The sequence below is a fragment of the Pipra filicauda genome, unplaced genomic scaffold (genome assembly GCF_003945595.2).
Source record: "Pipra filicauda isolate LSUMZ 115617 unplaced genomic scaffold, ASM394559v2 scaffold520_size808073_pilon, whole genome shotgun sequence".
NCBI lineage: Eukaryota > Metazoa > Chordata > Aves > Passeriformes > Pipridae > Pipra > Pipra filicauda.
In genome coordinates, this window is record NW_024104666.1 from 535,858 (window position 1) to 556,178 (window position 20,321).

General features: G+C 45.8%; 1 protein-coding gene and 1 long non-coding RNA gene across 6 annotated transcripts in view; both read right to left on the bottom strand.

Annotated features, from left to right (window-relative positions):
• Positions 1 to 20,321, bottom strand: part of MTMR3 (myotubularin related protein 3) — a 79,413-nt gene that overhangs the window by 39,068 nt on the left and 20,024 nt on the right. For all 5 annotated transcript variants that reach the window (XM_039386995.1, XM_039386994.1, XM_039386996.1 and 2 more), the window contains 4 exons: positions 7,662 to 7,740; positions 2,569 to 2,643; positions 2,107 to 2,196; positions 518 to 634 (listed from right to left, as the gene is read on the bottom strand). In XM_039386995.1, the coding sequence (XP_039242929.1) occupies positions 518 to 634; positions 2,107 to 2,196; positions 2,569 to 2,643; positions 7,662 to 7,740 (361 nt within the window). The remainder of the gene's footprint in view (positions 1 to 517; positions 635 to 2,106; positions 2,197 to 2,568; positions 2,644 to 7,661; positions 7,741 to 20,321) is intronic.
• LOC120324414 lies at positions 10,692 to 12,667 on the bottom strand. Its single transcript, XR_005565711.1, has 3 exons — positions 12,572 to 12,667; positions 11,747 to 12,112; positions 10,692 to 11,021 (listed from the first exon to the last, which is right to left on the bottom strand). It is a non-coding gene; the product is annotated as an uncharacterized LOC120324414 (long non-coding RNA).

Below are 20,321 nucleotides of genomic sequence, written 5' to 3' on the forward strand. Positions count from 1 at the left end.
GCAGTGCAGCTGAAGGTGAGGTCCAGCTCCAGATCTCTTCTGTCAGTGACTGTACTCACACCACCCAGTGTCTGGCACATCACTGCAGCAGCTGGACCCACTCCCACCCTTTTAAGCTCCAAGCAAGGCATAAATCGAGCTTTGATGCTCCAAAAGCCCTTTGGAAGAGGTTTTATTTCTCCCATTCAGAGCCTGGGGAGAAGCCATGGCTGACAGAGCTGTAAAGTGAACATCAACTTGAGTGATGTGACATTTCCTCAGGAAACTCGATTTTCAGAGGTGCTGAGTCACCTTTCAGTGCCTTAATAACTCTTTGCTCTCCCTGAGAAATGGGATTTGATTTTGGTGTATCTATGTACACCAAAATCTACGTATCTGTTCTCCCTGAGAAATGGGATTTGAACACTATGAAGAGATTTTTTCCTTACCACCACCCTTAAAAGGCAGGATCACCGAGCTCTCATCCTGAACTCTGGTTTGGTGATGGAGATGAGCCCAGAGGGTGAGCAGCACTTACATTCACAACAGACTCCTTGAACTTGATGTGCAGCCTGTAGTTGGACAGTGCAATGATGGCATCCTCTGCTCTCCCCACGTACTCCGTGCTCTCCCCGTGCAGTTCGATGAACGGCACCTGCACAAGGAGAAACCTTTCAGCAACACCCTCAGACCACACTGGAACCCTGCTGAGGCCAGCTCAGAGGTTAATTGCAGCTTTTTCTTAAGTGGTCCCTCATTTTCGGTTCCTTTTCCTGAGTGGGAAGTGCTTGCTCAGGGAAAGCAATGAATTTTTATGACAAATATGCTCATATTTTGGCAAGCAGGCTGGCCAAGCCCTTGAATTATGCTCTCACACTCCTTACTTAATGGAGAGTGGCATTTCCATAATATCATTAAATCCATCCTAAAGTAGGCAAAACATCCAAGATGAATAATCTCCTCTGCTGTTTCCCCAATATTCACCACGTAAGCTCAGGTAACCAGCCAAGACTGGATCCCCCAATGCATCACAGCTCAAGTCAGCTGGACAAATCCTACCTTCTGCTTCATATTTCTCACTGCAAATATGAAAATGCCCAACATGCTGCTGCTTTATGAAGTTAGAAAACCTGCAGTGACATCACACTGCACATTTAATTACAAATGGGACTTAAGCCCAGTTTAGCTGAGCTGAGTGAAAAGTGTAAATGCTCAACTTCAAAATAATCTGGTTTTACACCAACTTAGCTTAGATCAAGTAGAAATATTTTATATTACAATGAAAGAAACCACATCTTCAGTTGATATAAGAGACAGGCTGGGAGAGCTGGGGGGGTTCACCTGCACAAGAGAAGGCTCCAGGGAGAGCTGAGAGCCCCTGGCAGGGCCTAAAGGGGCTCCAGGAGAGCTGGAGAGGGACTGGGGACAAGGCATGGAGGGACAGGACACAGGGAATGGCTTCCCACTGCCAGAGGGCAGGGAGAGATGGGAGATTGGGAAGGAATTGCTGGCTGTGAGGGTGGGGAGGCCCTGGCCCAGGTTGCCCAGAGAAGCTGTGGCTGCCCCTGGATCCCTGGAAGTGTCCAAGGCCAGGCTGGACAGGGCTTGGAGCCACCTGGGCTAGTGGGAGGTGTCCCTGCCCATGGCAGGGGTGGCACTGGAATATGCTTTAAGCACCTTTCCAACTCAAACAATTCCAGGATTCTGTGGCAAATCATTTGAACTAAACTGATTTCAAAAGGAACTTTGGAAAATCAACAAATCAAAAAATATCCATTTTTTTGCAACATAAGGCTTCTGGCTTCCCAGTAACCACATGCAGTGGCAGTGTTTAATTAGCTTAGTGTTGTTTTTTTTTAAGAAACACAGAGTTCTAAACTCTGGAATAAAACCTGGCACTTGACATTAGTACAAATAACGATATTTTTCTGACACTCTGAGGAACCTCTTGTACTGTAATGCTGAGTTCTCTGTTCTACCAACAGTACTGGAGGATTTAAGGAGAAAACGAGCTTCTGCTACTCCTGTGCTAATTGTGAATTCAAATGCTGCAGGAGAGGCCCGAGAATCCACAGGTCAGCTGGAGATCTTGTGATCCTGCCTGGCCAGGAGCAGGGTGGTGATTACCTGAAGGTTCTCATCCTCTCGGATCAGCTGCTTCCTGGGAAAAATCTGATTAGCCTGGATGCATTCAAGGCTGTGCTGAGTCTCTTCATCCTGAGGAACAAAGTGTTCGTTACCCTCAGCATGTCACTCACAGGAGCTGTAAACAACCACGGAAAAAGCTCACACGGGATGAAGAGTTCAGGGAATTCAGGGATCAGCAACTTTAGGAAGTGCTGAACTTTCACAGACAGGCACTCAGACAGCTGAACGTGATATTGGGAACAGGTTTCCTTCTGCAGCCTGATTAATACAGTCATTAAAAATCCAGAAAGATTTATAGCAGCATTAGGAAAAAAACACTAGCCTAGACTAGCACTGTGCTTGAAACTCAACAACCACCCATGTAAACGTTAATTCCCTAAAGTTTTTCAGATTTTAAACTCTTCTGCTCTGAGAGAGACCCTACAAACCCCTCTTGCTTACCATGACAGGCCCTGGATGGGAGGAGAAATCCTCGTCTTTACTCCCAGTACTTCGAGGCTCTTGTCTTACTAAAATCTAGAAAACCAGAAGAGCATAACGATGAAGTTACAGTCATTTTCTTTTGGCAAATAAATACAAATTAACTTTTAAAGACTGAGAATGTAGGTGTTAGAAAACTGGGAGCAAACAGTAATTATGAAAAGATGAAACCCATACAAGCTCACTCTCCCGAGAGCCAAAATTGTTTCAAATTGTGTCTGGTTCCTTCTGTTCCTCCTGAAAAATCACCCTTGGAGGTGCTGCTGGGAGAACACCTGTCTGAAGGCAGCAATTAGACCAGGGTTTACAGGATGTAAATTAAATCACATTCATTTTTCTAGGTCCCCTGGAATTTTCTCCCAAGTCATTTGCAGATGGTGAATCACAAATATGTGGGTTATAAATCCAAAGGGATTGTTGGGATCACTTTGTCTGCTCTGATGTGAAACAGGGGATGTTGGATCCTCCTGGGACAATCGTGGTTCAACTGTGGCCAGTGAACTGGAATTCCTACTCATATCAAAATGCTCATTTTACAGTTATGGCTCATTTTTAATATCCATGGATGCATCAGAACACCCATTTCCCTGCACTGCCCTTTCCCAGAGCCCCAGATCACTGAGCACCAGGGACCTGCTCCCTCCCCCACCCAACAATTCCCAGTCCTCGATCAGCTGCAGTGTCTGGAATTACTGACAGGGGCCTTTGTGCAAATCACCCAACTGGGAACTTAATGACTGAACACAAGAGTTACAATTTGATTTGGAGATTGATCTCACACTCAGCTTTCTAAATCCAGTAGGTTCTTCCCTTTTTTTACTAAACCAGCATTCACCCAGGTATTTTATGGGACTTGCAGACAGTGGCACATTAAAGATACAAATGATAAACTCGAGTCCAGTCAGTTCTCAGTTCATATGTCACTAATAAATATATTTCAGATTATCAGAGAAAACCATTTCAACGCCCTTCAGTCCACGAGCTCAGCACAGCAGCACTGCAGGGAGCCCTAAACACATCCTGCACATTGTATGGAATATTGACAGAGGGAAAAGGAGCAGCAGATGCACACAAAGGATGGGCACACATGTGTGTTTGTATATATAACTAAAAGGAGGAAGTTATGAGCAGAATCGAGCCGAAACTGCCATTAATTCACTAAAAATTAATGGAAGAAGTGGATATAAAATCCTAACTTCAAAAAATTAAGAAAAATAAAAGCTAGGAGAGTTGATAGAAGACTGGATCTGTTAACTATGGAAATTGATAAGGAAAAATAATACAAAACAGCCCAGAAACTTCCATGCCTGTAGCAATGGAGAGGAGGAACATTCTTTTAAGTTATCAGAAACTAAGGAAATGTAGAAATGTTGTCTACCAACAGCACAATAAGACAGTAACATTGCTAATATTGGTTTAAGGCAGGGCTACTTAACATTTCAGTCTCAAAAAGGCAGGATTATTTAACATTTTTGTTCAAAAGAAGCAGGGAAGAAGGATGGATCATGTGTGATAACCCATGCTGTGACTGACGAGAACATCCAAGGAGCACAATGACTAAAGCTTAAAAGCCCATAAATTCATCAGGTTTGATCTTTAATGGTTCAGAGACCATAAAATCCCAGCCCTTGTACTGAAAAGCAGAGCTGGTGGTGATTCCAGCATGACTTGGCACTTTAGGGACGTTGTGTTCAGGGATTTCTCTCCCAGACCCATGTCTGGTCCTGGCCTGCAGCTCCCAAACAAGGCAGGGTTCAGCAGTGCCCCCAAATCCATGTGGTTCCTGCTTCCAACCCTTGGTTTTCACTGTGGGTTCTTCACATTCCACGATTCCCATTCTCCTCCCTCTCCAAGATTTAAAAATGAGCCTCCTGCTCAATTAAATTTAGGGAGATGGTTGAGCAACAGCCTGATTGCCCAGTCACCCTCCATCATCCAGCTCATCCTCAGGGAAGGCAGAGCCTGGATTAACTCTGCAGCACGTCCTGATACAATGAAGGGTAATGATTCCAGAGAGTATGGCTTTAAAAACTGTAGAGTTTACACAAACCTCCTTTTTCAGCCCTAAAATCACGCTGAGCTGGCACACACAGCTCTCACACCTACAGCCCACAGTGGTGGAGATGGGGGGTATGTTTGTGAACTTTTCTATTGGGAACTCTTGGGTGAACATCTGGGGTGGGTTCTGCAGGCTGCTGGAGGCACCACTGCCTTCTGTGCCTCCCACCAGGGCAGGCCTGCTCTGCCAGGACAGTCCTGAACACCAAACATCCCAGAGCCCCTCTGCTCTGGAGCCAGGCTGGGAGAGTTGGGGGGTTCCCCTGGAGAAGAGAAGGCTCCAGGGAGAGCTGAGAGCCCCTGGCAGGGCCTGAAGGGGCTCCAGGAGAGCTGGAGAGGGACTGGGGACAAGGGATGGAGGGACAGGACACAGGGAATGGCTTCCCACTGCCAGAGGGCAGGGAGAGATGGGAGATTGGGAAGGAATTGTTGGCTGTGAGGGTGGGGAGGCCCTGGCACAGGTTGCCCAGAGAAGCTGTGGCTGCCCCTGGATCCCTGGAAGTGTCCAAGGCCAGGTTGGACGGGGCTTGGAGCAACCTGGGCTAGTGGGAGGTGTCCCTGCCCATGGGAGGGGTGGGATGAGATGAGCTTTGAGGTCCCTTCCAACCCAAACCATTCCATGATTCTATGATATGAAAAACACCTTTCTATTTAAGAACTTCCTTCAGCTTCACATACAATTATCAAAGAAACACCAACCTAATTAAAAAGATGGGCTTTATTACACATTTGAGGAAAAGATTTAATCTATTAGGAACTGCACTGGACAAAATTGTTCTTTTGTGCTTCAGATTGATTAGATATATTTAAAGTTTATTATATAACCACCTACATATTAATAAAATCAGTATTAGCTTAAAAAAATTAAGTCTTCTAAAATATCTTACAGCTGTGCTCCTAAAATCCAGCACACACCACCAGCAGAGACTACCCAAATTACTGCCCAACTTTCAGTCTAACTCCTGCACTGAGCTGCAAAACAGCTTTTATCACAACCGTGTGGCTTTTTCCACGAATGTTAGAATCTTCCTTTTTAAGGGGAATTTTGGGAAAGCTGCGTGGAAAAAAATATGCCTGTTTCAGTTTTAATCAGGATTATCAGATACAAAGGGCGATGCTGCCAAGATAAATGGCACAGGAGGTTCCAGGACTGGTTCTAAAGCAAACACTCTGCAGGGTCTGGGTACCGGTGAAACGCTCCAGCGGCGCCGCTGCCGCCGCACAAAGGAGTTCTGAAAAGCGCTGACAGGAACAGCAAGAAAGGCTGAACTGGTACAATGAACTCCCTGATCTGATGGGCACTGCACACGCTGAAAGAAATAATGCCTTTCCCACCATGGCAACAAGCTGATCCCACTCCATGAGCTCATGGTCAGCGGGCTGAGCCCCAGGCAAAGGGATGGCCCACACACTGCTCAGGGACTCTGGACCACAGGAATCTCCATCCCAGAGCCTGCCAGCCCCTTCCCAGCTCAGCAGACTGCTCCAGGTCAGCCACGGGAAGAGAAGAAGGATCACTGTCTGTGGACACCTCGTAAGGAGATCCTGACTTTAGAAGTGAGAACAGGAACATTCTTCCCATCACCAACTCCACCAAGCACTCCGGAATTCTCCCCACGGGAATTCCCCACCATCCTGCTCTGAGGACAGAGCCAGACCAGCCCCAGCTGGCCGAAGAAACCCCTTCCCAAGCTGACCCATCCCCTTTTTCAGGGTTAGTTGCAGAATGCAATGAGAATTCTCGTTTTGTTTCACTGCAGTTGGCAAATAATCAGCTCTTCCCTGACAGTTTAACCCATTTCCCAGAATTAAAATGGAAAGGGTGGAATGCAGCTCAGATATCAACTGACCAGGAAAACATCGTCAGGAAAGCTCCATCAAATTCAGGCTCCTCCTTATCAATAGGATCATACAGAAATAGCAGACAGCTTATACACAGTGCAGGGAAATTTGTTGTTATTGGTAGAAATAATGTTGGTTTTGGCCAGCACTGAAGCCAAAAAAGGTGATATTATCAATTTACTGGGTTGCCACTGCACCTGCAATTTCATGTGTATTAAATTACACCAAAAAAGAGGTTGGTCTTGTTAATTCTGCATCCCCACATTCTGCTTGAAAGGATAAATGATGAGCAAAGGTTGTAACCTCAGACTCTGCTCAGCCTCTATGGGAACATCTTAATTACCTTTTGTTTCAGATGTGCCTTCTGGCCTAAATTATGTGCATAATTAAGACTAGCAATAACCATCTGTTTGCCAGTGATTCTAAACAAAAAAGATTATATAAATAAAGGATCATTTAGATTCACGTATATTTAGATGTAGTTGGACTTATAGTAAGAAAAAAGAAAAACTGGAGGGGAAAAAAGGAAAAAGTGCCCAGGAGTTTAACTTTGTTCCGTATCCAGACTCTGAATTCCTTTTATTTTAATATCAGAATCAAACTGAGTTGCCCCCTGAGCTATTTACACTCTGTGGCACAGTTGCCCTCTAAGTTTGAGATTGGAATCCAAAGGTTTTGGCAAGGGACCATTAGAAAATCTGAGAATTAAACATTCAGGAATGTGACCTACCTTGGGCAAAAGATGCTTCTGTTGTAAAGTGAAAACTCTTCCTCCCCTTTGGCAGGTGGAAGGAAATTTCTGAGATAAGGATAAACACTCTGCTTCCCTCATTTCAACCCCTGGGTTTCTCCTCTTTCCTGGCGCCACAGGCAGGAGTAACTGGATAATATTTACTGGGGAAGCAGCTGACAACTTATTGCACATTGTTCAGGAATAGGAGCAGGACAAAGAATTCTGCTGGAGGACTGTGCACAACTGAGAGTCAGAGTCTTTTTTCTTAATAACGAAAGGTTGCAACCTCCAACTCAGTAAAATATTGATTTTTGTCTAAGGTCTTGGAAAACACTTCATTTAATTAAGAGAGTAATCAATGATATGCAGAGAATCCACCTTCAACAGGCAGCTGATCTTACCAAAAAAATGCAATTCTTACCGAAGAACGAGAGAACAAACCAGTCCTCTCTTGTCCTGGAAAGTTCCAACTGTTCTCTCCTGGTACTTCACATTGGCAGCTGCAAATGAAAAGACAATACTTTAAAATACGAACCTTTATTTGAAAAAGCCACTTCTGAAACAGCAGCTGAGACAGGAGACTCCTCCGTTGGGTTTGGCTTAATTAAAGAAAAGGAGAAAGTTTAACTGCTGTGTAAGTTGTAACTACAACTTAACATGCCCAAAGAGGGAATTCCATGACCAGATTCCAATGGATACACGTGTGCTGGATGGGGCCTCTGTTCTGGTAAGGAGCAGTTCCAAAATCGTGGCCACAAAGCCATTCAGATTTTTTGCTTTTTTTAACTAGTGGACAAAAATTGAAATTATTCAGAAACACGAGCTACAGGAAAGCGCTTTTACAGAAGGTCCAAGTGGGTTCATATTGATCTTCAAAAGTGGTTTTTAATTTCACACTGAAATAAGCATTTTTCCCCCCAAGAAAGCAGATGAAGACCCCAGAGAGGGGTTGTTGCTTTGGGCCAGTGGTGCGAAATCCAAGGGGAACAGCAATGCTCCTGAGACCCCTCTTCCCAAGCCCTATCTTTTGGACTTCCCAAGTGCTGCACAAACAGTCATTGCCTCAAAAGTAAATATAAATATGCCACAAATACGTATTTGTCGAAACAAACACATGGAGAAAGGATCTGAAGTGCTTCATTCCTCCAGTCCTGCAGCAGGTATTCCCAGATGTCTCCTCCGGCTCTGGAATGACTGCTGGGACACAAAGTTTCACACTAGAACACCCAAACCCTGCCATTCAGGTCCCAGACTGAACCCAACCGTTCCTAAAGCACACAAGCAGCCAAACTGATGGGACACCACTCCCTTGTATCCAGGAGATTTGCTCTTCCCAGTGACTTGGCCTCTCTCCCAACAGCACTCTGCCTCTGGATGTGGCTGGAAAGTCCAGCTCCTACACTATATAATCCTGCTGCTGGAAATAGTTTGCCTGTGCTTTGATGTGCCACAACTACTGATAATTTTCACCTTCTCATCCATTAAATAAAATAAATTTCTGTTTTGCATTCGTTGCATCCTTTAGTTTACGGCTTGTGACGGGGAAACTAAGAAATAAAAAGAGGAGACAATTTTAGGACTGACGCAGTAGAAAGAAATAGTTTAAGAGGTTGTGCATTAAAAATTGTGCATTTAAAATAGTTGTGCCTCTGGTCCAGCATTGCTGGGTGAGGGAGGGGATTGTCCTGCTCTGCTCTTCCCTGGTGCAGCCTCACCTCAAGTCCTGGGGGCAGTTTGGGGCACCACAATATAAGAAAGATCTAAAGCTTAGATCTCAGGTGCACCAAAAGAAATTCTCCCATTGCACACGGTGTTCCCACTCTGGGGAATCTCATGGGTCTGCATTCAGCCAGTATTTACACAAACAGTGACCTGAGGATGCTGTGCTTTAACAGAAAGGGCCTGTGTCGATGCCAACTGTCCAAACCCTCAGCTAAACTTCAATTTACCATTTTATAAAACAGTTTCTAAAAGCAACATTTGGTTACCTGCAACAGAGCTCAACTTTGTTTGTATTTTTTTTTTAAATCCCTCTCGACCAACAAGCCAAACACCAATTCCAGTAACTTTTCTGGGTCAATAATCAACCCCAGCCCCCCAAGGGGAATGGACACAGTTTTACTTTGAGGTACCAACTTGATCGGGCGACAAGTTCAACTTCACAGCTGCCTGCTGGTACAAAGTCACCTTTGAGGGGAATATGGAGCAAGTTTATTAAACACCAAAAAAAAGAGCTCTGGAGGCAAACTACACAACTCCAGAATGACTCTTCAGAGACAGTTTTCTGGCCACGTATTTGCTTTTCAAAAGGCAAGACACACATTTCGAGTCGCAGGAGCTGGACTGATTTTCTGTGGCTTAGGTCCAAGAGAAGAGAAAAAAAAAACAAACCTTCACAAAATCTGCAACAGGCTTTTTATTGATTTTAATGAGGTTTGGAAGAAGCCACCAAATCTCCAGAGTTTTGTCGAGGAGTTTAAAAACAGGGGGAGAAGGTTCCAATGTAAGCGTTAATAATTCCACCCAATTCCTGCCAGCGAACACCCCCCCAGCGCTCATCAGCATTCCTGCTGCAGGGCTGCTGGGCTCAGATAAGCACCTCCAGTGTTATCACTTCCTAAGGCAACAACTTGTGCCAAAAGAAGGGGAAAAAGCTGCCTGTAAAAAGAAATGTCGCAGTGAGTTGCACTGTCCTCTCCCAAACGCTAATTCCTGACGGGGTGACTTTAATTAACACAGCCAAGCACATCCCAGGGTGCTGCCCCTCGGAAGCACCTCGGCTGTTTGAGCCACAAGGAATGGATTCAGCACCATTGGGAAAGCCAAGGGTAGGAGATGGAAAAGGGAACAGGACCCTTTCAGTAAATCCTATAAAGTCAAGCGTGTCTGGTAAGGAACTGGCTCTGCACCACCTTTACTGGACTGTCCCGTTCTCACGGCTGGTTGGGTTTATCCCAGAATGGTTTGGGCTGGAAGGGACATTAAAGTTCATTCCATTCCATCCCACTGCCATGGGCAGGGACACCTCCCACTAGCCCAGGTGGCTCCAAGCCCCCTCCAACCTGGCGTTGGACACTTCCAGGGATCCAGGGGCAGCCACAGCTGCTCTGGGCAACCTGGGCCAGGGCCTCCCCACCCTCACAGCCAACAATTCCTTCCCAAAATCCCATCTATCCCTGCCCTCTGGCAGTGGGAAGCCATTTCCCTGTGTCCTGTCCCTCCATGCCTTGTCCCCAGTCCCTCTCCAGCTCTCCTGGAGCCCCTTTAGGCCCTGCCAGGGGCTCTCAGCTCTCCCTGGAGCCTTCTCTTGTCCAGGTGAACCCCCCCAGCTCTCCCAGCCTGGCTCCAGAGCAGAGGGGCTCCAGCCCTGGCAGCATCTCCGGGGCCTCCTCTGGACTCTCTCCAGCAGCTCCACGTCCTCCCTGTGCTGTTCCCCAGGGCTGGAGGTGGGGTCTCACCTGAGGGGACAGTGGGGGTCAATCCCAACCCCTGGTTTCAGATCATCTCAGTTCAGGTGCTCAAGGCCATCCCGTCACTGCCCCACTCACACCTGCCAGCAGTGACTCTGCCCCAGGGCCCCAGTGCTGAAGGGGGTGGGAACAGGAGCATTTGAACTTAAGCTTTTCCTTTGAACCACCTTCTTCAGATCCTGCTCCACTGACTATTTTGGGAACTCGGGCATGAGGTGAACACTTTTCCCAGCACACAGCTCTCACCTCTGTTGTTTTTTCATGGAAGATGCTATGGAGAAGCAGAGCAGCTGCACTGTATATCAATCACACTGTAACAGTGAAATACAAGTAAAAATACAATTGTGGGGGGAAACTCCAAATAATGGTTTCCAACTTGTAGAACTTTTATCCCTGGAGGTATTTCAGCCCTTGGAATTCCAAGTCCTTAAGCAATCCAATCCAACATCAAAGTCAGTCCTACTCTGAGCAGTGCTGGTCTACAGGAACTCCAAAATCTAAATTACATGAGCCTCTGACAATGTTTTTCTTGACATTTATTTAAGTAAAACATTGGCAAATAGCTAGGAAAAGCACTCTGGAGAAGTTCTAATAAACATGTTTGTTTAATTAGGTGATGGGGAACTTGCCTCTTCAGTTCCTTCGCTGAAAGGCTCTATCTACCCAGAGCAGGAGAGGGATGGTCTGATAAGCAGAAAGTGAAATGGCACAAGGGAAAAAGAGCTTTGGAAAACAAACAAATCCAGATTTTCTTTAGCTGCAAGCTGCCCTCATAAGGATGTAAACAAACACAGCCAAGTGCAGCGTTTTTCCTGGTGACTGTTCTGCAGGTGTATTTTCCCTCCCTTTGCCGAAAGGTGCCGTTCCCAGCCCGGTTATGCCACCCCACGTCCCAGCCCGATATTACCAAGTGTGGGTTTTGGTGAGAAGTTCTCCATTCCTGTTTACATTTCTAACTTCCCAATATCACTGCTCCCACATCCCCGACCAGTGCCGTGGCAGAACCTCCTCCTGCACCCGATTATCACACACTCACCATTGATTTCATCACCTCCAGCTCAGCTCAAGCTCAAGTATTGGCCGTATGTTGTTCTTCTCCTCCTCTCTCCTTCTGTCCTTCCTAGTGGATTTTAGCTTGCTTTCCCAACTATTTTTACGCTCTCCTGAGCGTGCTCAGGAACAGGAACACAGTGCTACTATCAGCTGCCCACCAGCTGGGGTGAGCCAGCAGCTTGTGGCCGAGCTGGAAACCACAGCGGGATGAGAGCACTGGGAACGCTCCGGGGGCTGGATGGGGCAAGGCCACTCCTCAAGAGAAAGTCTGAAAACATGTACGTGGAGAAGCAGGAATGCTGATCTTCAGGGAGGCATTTGCTGGTCTCTATGGCCACGTGTCACAGAACTGTCAAGGTTAGAAAAGCCCCCTGAGATCACTCAGTCCAACCATCAGCTCAGCACCACTGTGTTCACACCAACCCGTGTCCCCAGGTGCCACATCCATGTTTTTTGAACATTTCCAGGGATGGGGACTCCACTACTGCCCTGGGCAGCCTGTGCCAGTGCCTGACCACCCTTTCCATGAAGAAATTCTCTCTAATATCTAACCTAAACCTCCCCTGGCACAGCTGGAGGCCATTCCCTCTCCTCCTGTCCCTTGTTCCCTGGGAGCAGAGCCCAACCCCCCCCAGCTCCTATCAGGGAGTTGGAGAGAGGGAGAAGGTCCCCTCTGAGCCTCCTTTTCTCCAGGCTGAACAACCCCACTTCCCTCTGTGTTCCCTATCACACACTTCCCTAGATTAAGCTATATAAGGAACTCCCAGTAGGAAAGCAGCTGGATATAAAGCTGTGTGCACAACCCCACCTGACAGAGAGCAGAGAGCAACAGCCACACTGAACATCCCACAGCACAGATGGGAGCTGCCCTCCATCAGAATATCCTAGAAAGGTCTCATTCCATCTTCTGTTCTACCTCTGCTTTTATGAGTGAAGAATAAAATTAATTATAAGAGTCCAAAGCATCAAAAAAGTTTTGTCAACATCTGTCACTGCACTGACTCATCCCCCAATGGCAGGTTGGCGTGTTGGCTTCCTTCATCTTCCCACTCGGAAGAGGCATTAATCTGCTTTTAAAGCACTTTGATTAAGCTGATTATCTTTGCATATTTGTTAAAGATCACTTCTTACCCTCTTGCAGAAGGCAACAGTTCAGAGTTAAAACAAAAAAAAAAGCCTGAGCAGAAAGGAGAGCTTGAAATGGCAGGAGGAGGCAAGGCAGAGAGAGGCACTGCTGAGACCCTGGGAGTCTGACAGCAAAGGGTACAGAGAAATTTGGTCTTGCATTAAGAAAGGTCCATTTTCCATGACTGATGTAAAGAATAAAAATCAGTAGAACCTTAGGTGAGATAACAGTAATAATTATTCCAAAAATAAAAGGTTTTTCTCAGGAAAGAGTGTTTCTGAATAAAAGATTCTCTATCAATATTCTCCCTCACTGACCTCAAAACAACCCAGGTCAAAAGACCACAGCAAGTTTGAAACCAAAATCCAGAGAAAATGTCACTTTTTCTCACAACATTTCAGGCTTTCTTCTCTTTTAATTCTTTTTTTAGTTTGGATACAACTCTGAGATCCAAAGGCTGCAATTATTCATATATAAGCCAGGATACAATTTACCCATCAGAGATCTTCTGCATCATAATTTTCCTTTTATTTCAATTATTCCATATTCCTCTGTTTTCTGTGCATGACAGACAAGGGGCAGCTACCAAGAAGGACCAACAAGCTGCACAGACGGGTGTGAACTGTGCAGAGACCTGGAAGATGGGATCTGGGAGTCATATGAGAGGACACAGAACTGAGCAGGGCCTGAGCTGGTGGAAACCCAGTGGACTTGTGGTGGTTCCAAGGTGGAAAGGTGACCAGGGAGGGGGCATTTTGTCACCAGGTAACCAAAGAGCCATGAAATGCAGGGCAACATTAGAGCAGAGTTATGAAACAAAGAGGAAGGCTGAGGCCAGGCAGCAGCAGTTTGGAGAAAGAAGGGAATCATTTGCTCCTCACAGTCCCCACTTTTTTCCATTAAGCCCCTCACAGCCTGTTTGCCACGGTCACACGCCCTCCTGGAAGAAAGGGAACAACCAACCAGGGAGAACTGGCTGTTAAATCAAAGTCTCCAAGGTTTTACTCATCCTCCCAAAACACCTCTTGATCCCCCTTCCCTCCTGGAGTCACATCTTGCTTTAGCTCAGTCCTTGCTGTAACTGGCTGGCACTGGGAAGGGGCAGCAGCTGCTCCCAGGGAATTCCACACCCCCCAGCAGGACAGGCCCTCACCTGCTGGGTTTACTGACACCCAATGAACACCAGAGACACCTACAAGTCATTAAAAAAAAGGAGAAAGTTTGAAAATAGGAAAAAGCAAACGTGATTTGAAGTCTCCTTTGGAATTTCAAGATACAATCCCAGGAGAGTTTTCCTCCCCACTGAACTACTTCAGAACAACACACACAGAGTCACAGTGATCACCTCCTCAGTGTGTAAGTCAACCTCATTTTCACCACACTTTTTCTGCCAGAAGCCTTTGAAAATCTCTCTAACAAAACACCACTCGATGCTTTTGTCATAAGACAACTTTACAGAAATACCAAATACCTGTTACATGTAATCTATTAATGCTTTGAGAAATAAAGTTATCACAAGGTGTCCCTAACAGGGAGTTCAGTCCCCCCCAGAGGCCCAGCAATCACAGAATCCCAGAATGGTTTGGGACTCCAATCCCACCCCCTGCCATGGGCAGGGACACCTCCCACTAGCCCAGGTTGCTCCAAGCCCATCCAGCCTGGCCTTGGACACTCCCAGGGATCCAGGGGCAGCCACAGCTTCTCTGGGCAACCTGTGCCAGGGCCTCCCCACCCTCACAGCCAACAATTCCTTCCTAATATCCCATCTACCCCTCCCTCTGGCAGTGGGAAGCCACTCCCCTTGTCCTGTCACTCCATACTCTTGGAATAACCCTTCTCCAGAGCTCTCTGCTGCACAGCCTGGAACAGGCAGGTCACAAAATCCGTTTGTGTTATCAAGGCCTGCAAGGAGACATCACTTTCTCTGCTTGCACACCTTGCACAGTGTAATTACGGGTAAAGCTTTAATCCATTAATTCCTAAATTGCATTGAAAACACCTGCTGTGCCGAGGAGGCCCCGTGGGTAAGATGCACACCCACCTTCACCACCTTCATCGAGGAACACAGGGGCACTGGGGTCACATGTTCAGTGATCTCACTGGATCACACGAGCGGGAAAGTCGATATTTCAAACTGCCCAACACCAGCACTCGGTAAAATTGTGGCACATGGCAAAAATGGCTGTTTTAATGTGGCCCTTAAGGTGGGTTTGCTTTCAAACAGGCTGCACTGGTATTCCCTGGAGCACGGTGAGCCAGCAGGAAGGGTACTGCTCCCATACTCCTCCTAACAAAACACTCCCCTGCCTTATCTTCCACCAGCTCTGGCATTTCAGACCCCCCATGGCAGAATCCAACTCCTCAACACAAAACCCAGAGAGTACAGTGTGGGAGCACCACCCCACAGTGCTGTAGCTGTTGTCTGCTCCCAGAGCAGCACAGCCTGAAAAACTGCAGGACATTTCAGATTTACAGAATTTGAGGCAGCTTAAAAACCTCTTTGACTCCTGCAGAAATGGCATTTCCTTACAGAACTAATCAATTCACTCGCTCACCCCTCAGCCTGCTTAATGCCTTGAGAAATATATAAGTAGTTGAAGTTTAAAAGGCAGAGTTCACAGTTCAAACACCAAGTACCCTCCCAAAGCCCTGCTGTGCATTAGAACCATCGAGCACAGCACTGCATCCTGTACTGCCAGGAACTGAAGGTGTCTTTAGGAGTAATTCACATATTTCTGCCAGAATCTGTGAACTGGAGGATGAAGAGCTCTTCCTTCCAAAGCCTCTTCAATTCCCACGGCAGGGGACAGGTATGTCTGATCACAGCATATTTCACAGCACAAAACAGTAAGTAAACTCAATACAAGAAAAGCACTGAGTTCAGGCATTTCTTCACTAGTTCATGCAAAACAAGCCTGGTAACTCAATCAAGGAACCATGTTGGAAGAGCTGACCTAAGCTGAGAGCCCTTTTTATGAACTGACCCCCTAAATTCCACATTTCAGGAGCTAATCGAGGATCAAACCAGCTTTTCCAGGCTCACAACAGCTGGTTTCTAGAGAGCAGTCCAAATACTTGTTTGGGCATCATCCACAACGCTGCCAAGACATCAACAACACTCAGCATTCAACCAGACACTGTTGTGTAAATACTGCAAGGCAAAAGCCAAATGCTGAGGAGATAAAGCCACGTGTGCCTGGGCACGATAAGGAGACCTGCAAGGGCAGGGTAAGGAACACCAGCAGCTCCAGTGACTGCACTGAGTTTTCTGCTGGGTCCTGTTTAGACAGAGAGTTCCAGGTCAGAGCCAGACAAGATTTACCAGAACAGGTTCCTGCCCTCCTTGCACTGGAGCAGAAACCCTTTCCAGAGAGAAAATCAGGCTGTTCCACCAACCCAGTGCCAGCTCCAGAGGCCCCAAACTTCCAGCAGTTTGCTGTGTTCCTAGTCAAGCCACCTCCAGGACAGCAGCTCCCTGCAGGTATTAAGACACACAGGACTTGGATACCCTTCCCAGTTAAGGATTCCTGCATTTAGATCTCAAGGGACAAACTGGTTTGGATAATCTACCAGCACCCTGCCTCCAAGAAACCTGCTGCTTCACGGCCTTTCTCTGGACAGATGATTCACAGGACTATGGAAGGGGTTGGGTTGGAAGGGACCTTAAAGCTCATCCCATTCCACCCCCTGTCATGGGCAGGGGCACCTTCCACCAGCCCAGGCTGCTCCAAGTTCCACCCACCTTGGCCTTTTACACCTCAATTCACTACAGCTAAAAGAAAAAGCAGGAAAAGCAAATATCTTTTCCTCCTACAGTTAAATCAGCTCAGTATCTTCCAAGTATTAAGACAGCTGTTTATTGCTATCTTTTTCCACTCGTGGAAAGTCATAGTTACTTTCAGAACCAGGAAGGGTAACTGGCAAAATACTACTTTCCATTTGCAAGCTGCACTGAAGCAAGACCTGGGGATGGAGCTTCACAACTGAAATAAAAGGCAAGCAAAAAACAGTCTTAAAGAGCATCTGCCTACAATCAAAGGAGGGAAAGGGACACGGGGCTGTCTGTGTATCCAACTGCAGCGAGGAGCAGTGAGAGCGAAGCTCAGCGGGAGCCTCAGCACTTACAGGGACTGAAGCAGCCCTTTGATGTGGGAGGCAGGAGGCACCCCAGGAGCTCCGACAATGCCTAAAGAAACGTTTTAATGGGCTTCAATTGCCGTGAGTGCTTTGGGAGATCAATTACCCACGTGAGCAGGATCTGCCGGGAAGAGCCGAGCTCTTCAATAGACTTGGGAATTTTGTCACGCTGCAAAATGTCTCCCAAGACTGCCGTGGTTCAGAACCAGTGGGCTCTAGAATGCACATTTCTCTAATTTTATTTATCTTTAAGCCCAGTAGTCCTCCAGCCACGCAATGTCAGATGCTATGCAATGTTCAAATCTTGGACGTGTCAAAGAACAGCTACAATTTCTAAAGTCCTGCTTCCAGACTGCCCAGGGAGGCCGAGTTCAGCCACAACTCCCCAAAATCTTTTCTCCATAACAACTTCCACAATACTCACAGTATACAGCCTTCTTCACATACACTGAAGTTGCACAGCCCTTCAGAGCCAGGAAAGAATTTACTTGGATTAACAAATATGCTTATTCTAAAAAACTAAACAGCACGAAGCCAAAGTTAAATATATTTAGGCATTTCAGAGGCACCAAAGAAGGTGCTGTGGTTGCTTAAGACACGTATGTGTATCAAAACACAGTCTCAGCTGGAATTGAAATGAAGTTCTGCACCAGACTGCAGCTCTGATGGCGAAATAAGGTTTGACAGATCTCCAGTTAACAGCCACAGTCTCTCCCTTCTCCTATTTAAAGTTAAAATCCACTGAAGTTCAAGCTTCCACAGAAGGATACCAGCAGAAACTTGCCTTATGTGGAAAAAGGAATTAATCCTATAGGGTAACTGTATCTCCTTTGGTCAACCTTGCCACTGAAACAGTGATTTCAACAGGAATGAGTTTCTCCAGGGAACGTGAAGATTCCAGTCTGGATTTCCTACCTGCTCACTTAAATCAAGGTCTTTATAGCTGATCAGTTTTTAACAAGAAGAGATATTACTGCAATATCCTATTTTATACTAATGACCTTTAGAAAAGGACAACAAATTAGTAATGCAAGAGAGTAACAAGCAACCTTTGCTTGCAGTCTGGAATGGCTGTAGGAATGTAACTGCCTGCACACGGACACTTGTGTCCTGTCAGCTCTTGGGGGACCATCCAGAACACACTGCCCCCAAAGTCTGCTTTAGTGTGGACTCGTTCAAGTCAGGCAAACCCTAATTTAAAAACCTCTCTCACTTCTTTTTCCCTAAAGGAACTCATTCCTTTTGGTAGATACAACAAACCCTGGGAAGGAAAATAATAGTACAAAGAACATAAGTAGTCATTTAAGTGTTTTATCCTTTAGAGGACATTCACTCCTTCCCTGTGTGACTCAAACCAAACCTAATTTACTAAGAAAGAGTTGGTTGTAATTAAGAGATAAATCATCATTTTAAAGAAACAAAGATTTGGGCTCTTCAGCAAGTTACCCAAACACATCACATCCCTCCCACAGGCATTGCAGAAGTCAGAGCAGTTCACAGCTCCCTCTGCTACTGATGCATCGGGGAAGGCAATTTTCATTTTAAATATGGTTTAATCCCAGATTGTAAAAAAATATGTATGTCAGGAAACTGCAGTTATCCACTTCAATTTTGTTTTGCAGCCGAATCATTATCAGCCAGCAAGACTTAACCTTCCTTTAGAGAAATATAAAGATTTATTATAACCATCCTTACAGTAAATTCAGCATGTCCCCTTCTGATTGCATTTTATGAAGACATAAAAGAACATGTGCATGTTAGTCCATGAGCCTGAAGACATGAAAACAGCACAAGTCACATTTGTAACACTACAATTCTTACCTGTGACTTGCAGATCTCAAGGTTCAATTTAATGCACAGAAGTAGCACTTCACAGTAAAAATTAAGATTAGCTAAATTAGTCTATTTTTGGTCTCTATAATTCCATCTGAAGCATCCTCTAGTAACAAGCTTAATATCAAAACCAAGTCTGTATTTACTGAACATGAACCCAGAGAAGTCTGTTTAAACCCATGAGGGTAAAACACTCAAGGTGCATCTGCTGAGAGTCAAAAAGTAAATCAGGTAAGTTTGGGCAAAAAACCCCCATAGATACAACATCAATAAGGAGCAATAAGGTTTAATTTGGGGTTTGGGTCCTGGTTTGCTACTTTTCTCCTGATAAAATTAAATGACAAACCCCCCCTGCTCTCGGCTGACCTCGGTTCACGGCGACAATGTATGGACACAACTCAGACTCTGTTTGCTCAGGTCCTCAAGGACCTCCTTAAACATCTTAGGAGGTGCCTCCTCTGGTCAAAATCCAAACCAAGAAAGGGCAGGAATTTCTTTCCTTCCCATAACTACCCAAGCTGCCTGCAGTAAAGTTGGTGAGGACTGAACTTCACAGAACGCTTTCCTTCTGGGAGAGACTCACATTCAACACCAGGGTTCTGTCACAGAAACAAGATTTAATATCCAATGACAAACCAAGCAGAAATTATCTGTGCCCCTTCAAGTCCAAATGGGAAAGTACAAAGAACCAAGATGGATACACGTGCAAAAAATCCAGACCATTTGGGTTGAGTGGGACAACTGCACAGCAGTGAGCCCAACCCCCCCTTGCACAGCTCCATTAGGTCAAGCTGTTTAAAGACTCATTCAGCCCACGTTTGAGGATCACCAGGCATATTCTTTCTAGACAACCTGTTCCAATATGAAAGTTGGAATCTGAAATCAAGTTCAGAAAAATACTCAAAGGCAAAGGAAGCAAATTCCTCTGAGCAAAACTAAGGAACAATAAGGATAAGAACAATGTTCAGAATACTGAAGTCCGCCCCGCTTTTATTGCAAGCCTTTATTTCAAGAGGTTATGCAGCTGGTGTAACACAAATCTACATGTGAACACAAATCTAGAAGCAAATGCTCAGAGCTGAGATGAAAAAGCATCTGTAATTTAGATAAATGACAGCTCGCTGTAGGAACAGCCTCAGCATTCAGGTCTTGTATTTCAGAAAGAGCCTGCACACAGTTTTGCTCATTTAGATTCAAATGCCACAAAACAGCCCAACTCCTGGATGAAAGATTACATCTTTATGCAGGAAGGCTTCCTTGGCAAGCTTAGGGGAGTCTGTCAACCAAGAACAAGGATTCAAGGTATGTCTGTTTATTCAAATACCACATCTGTGTCATGAGCTCGGAGATGTGACACCTCTGCAGCGAGTTCAGCTGACAGAACTGCTCCCAAAGCCTTCTCTATGGTGAGGCCTCCAGAATAAAAATACCATCAGGAACCAAAGAATACAGGAGCCAAACT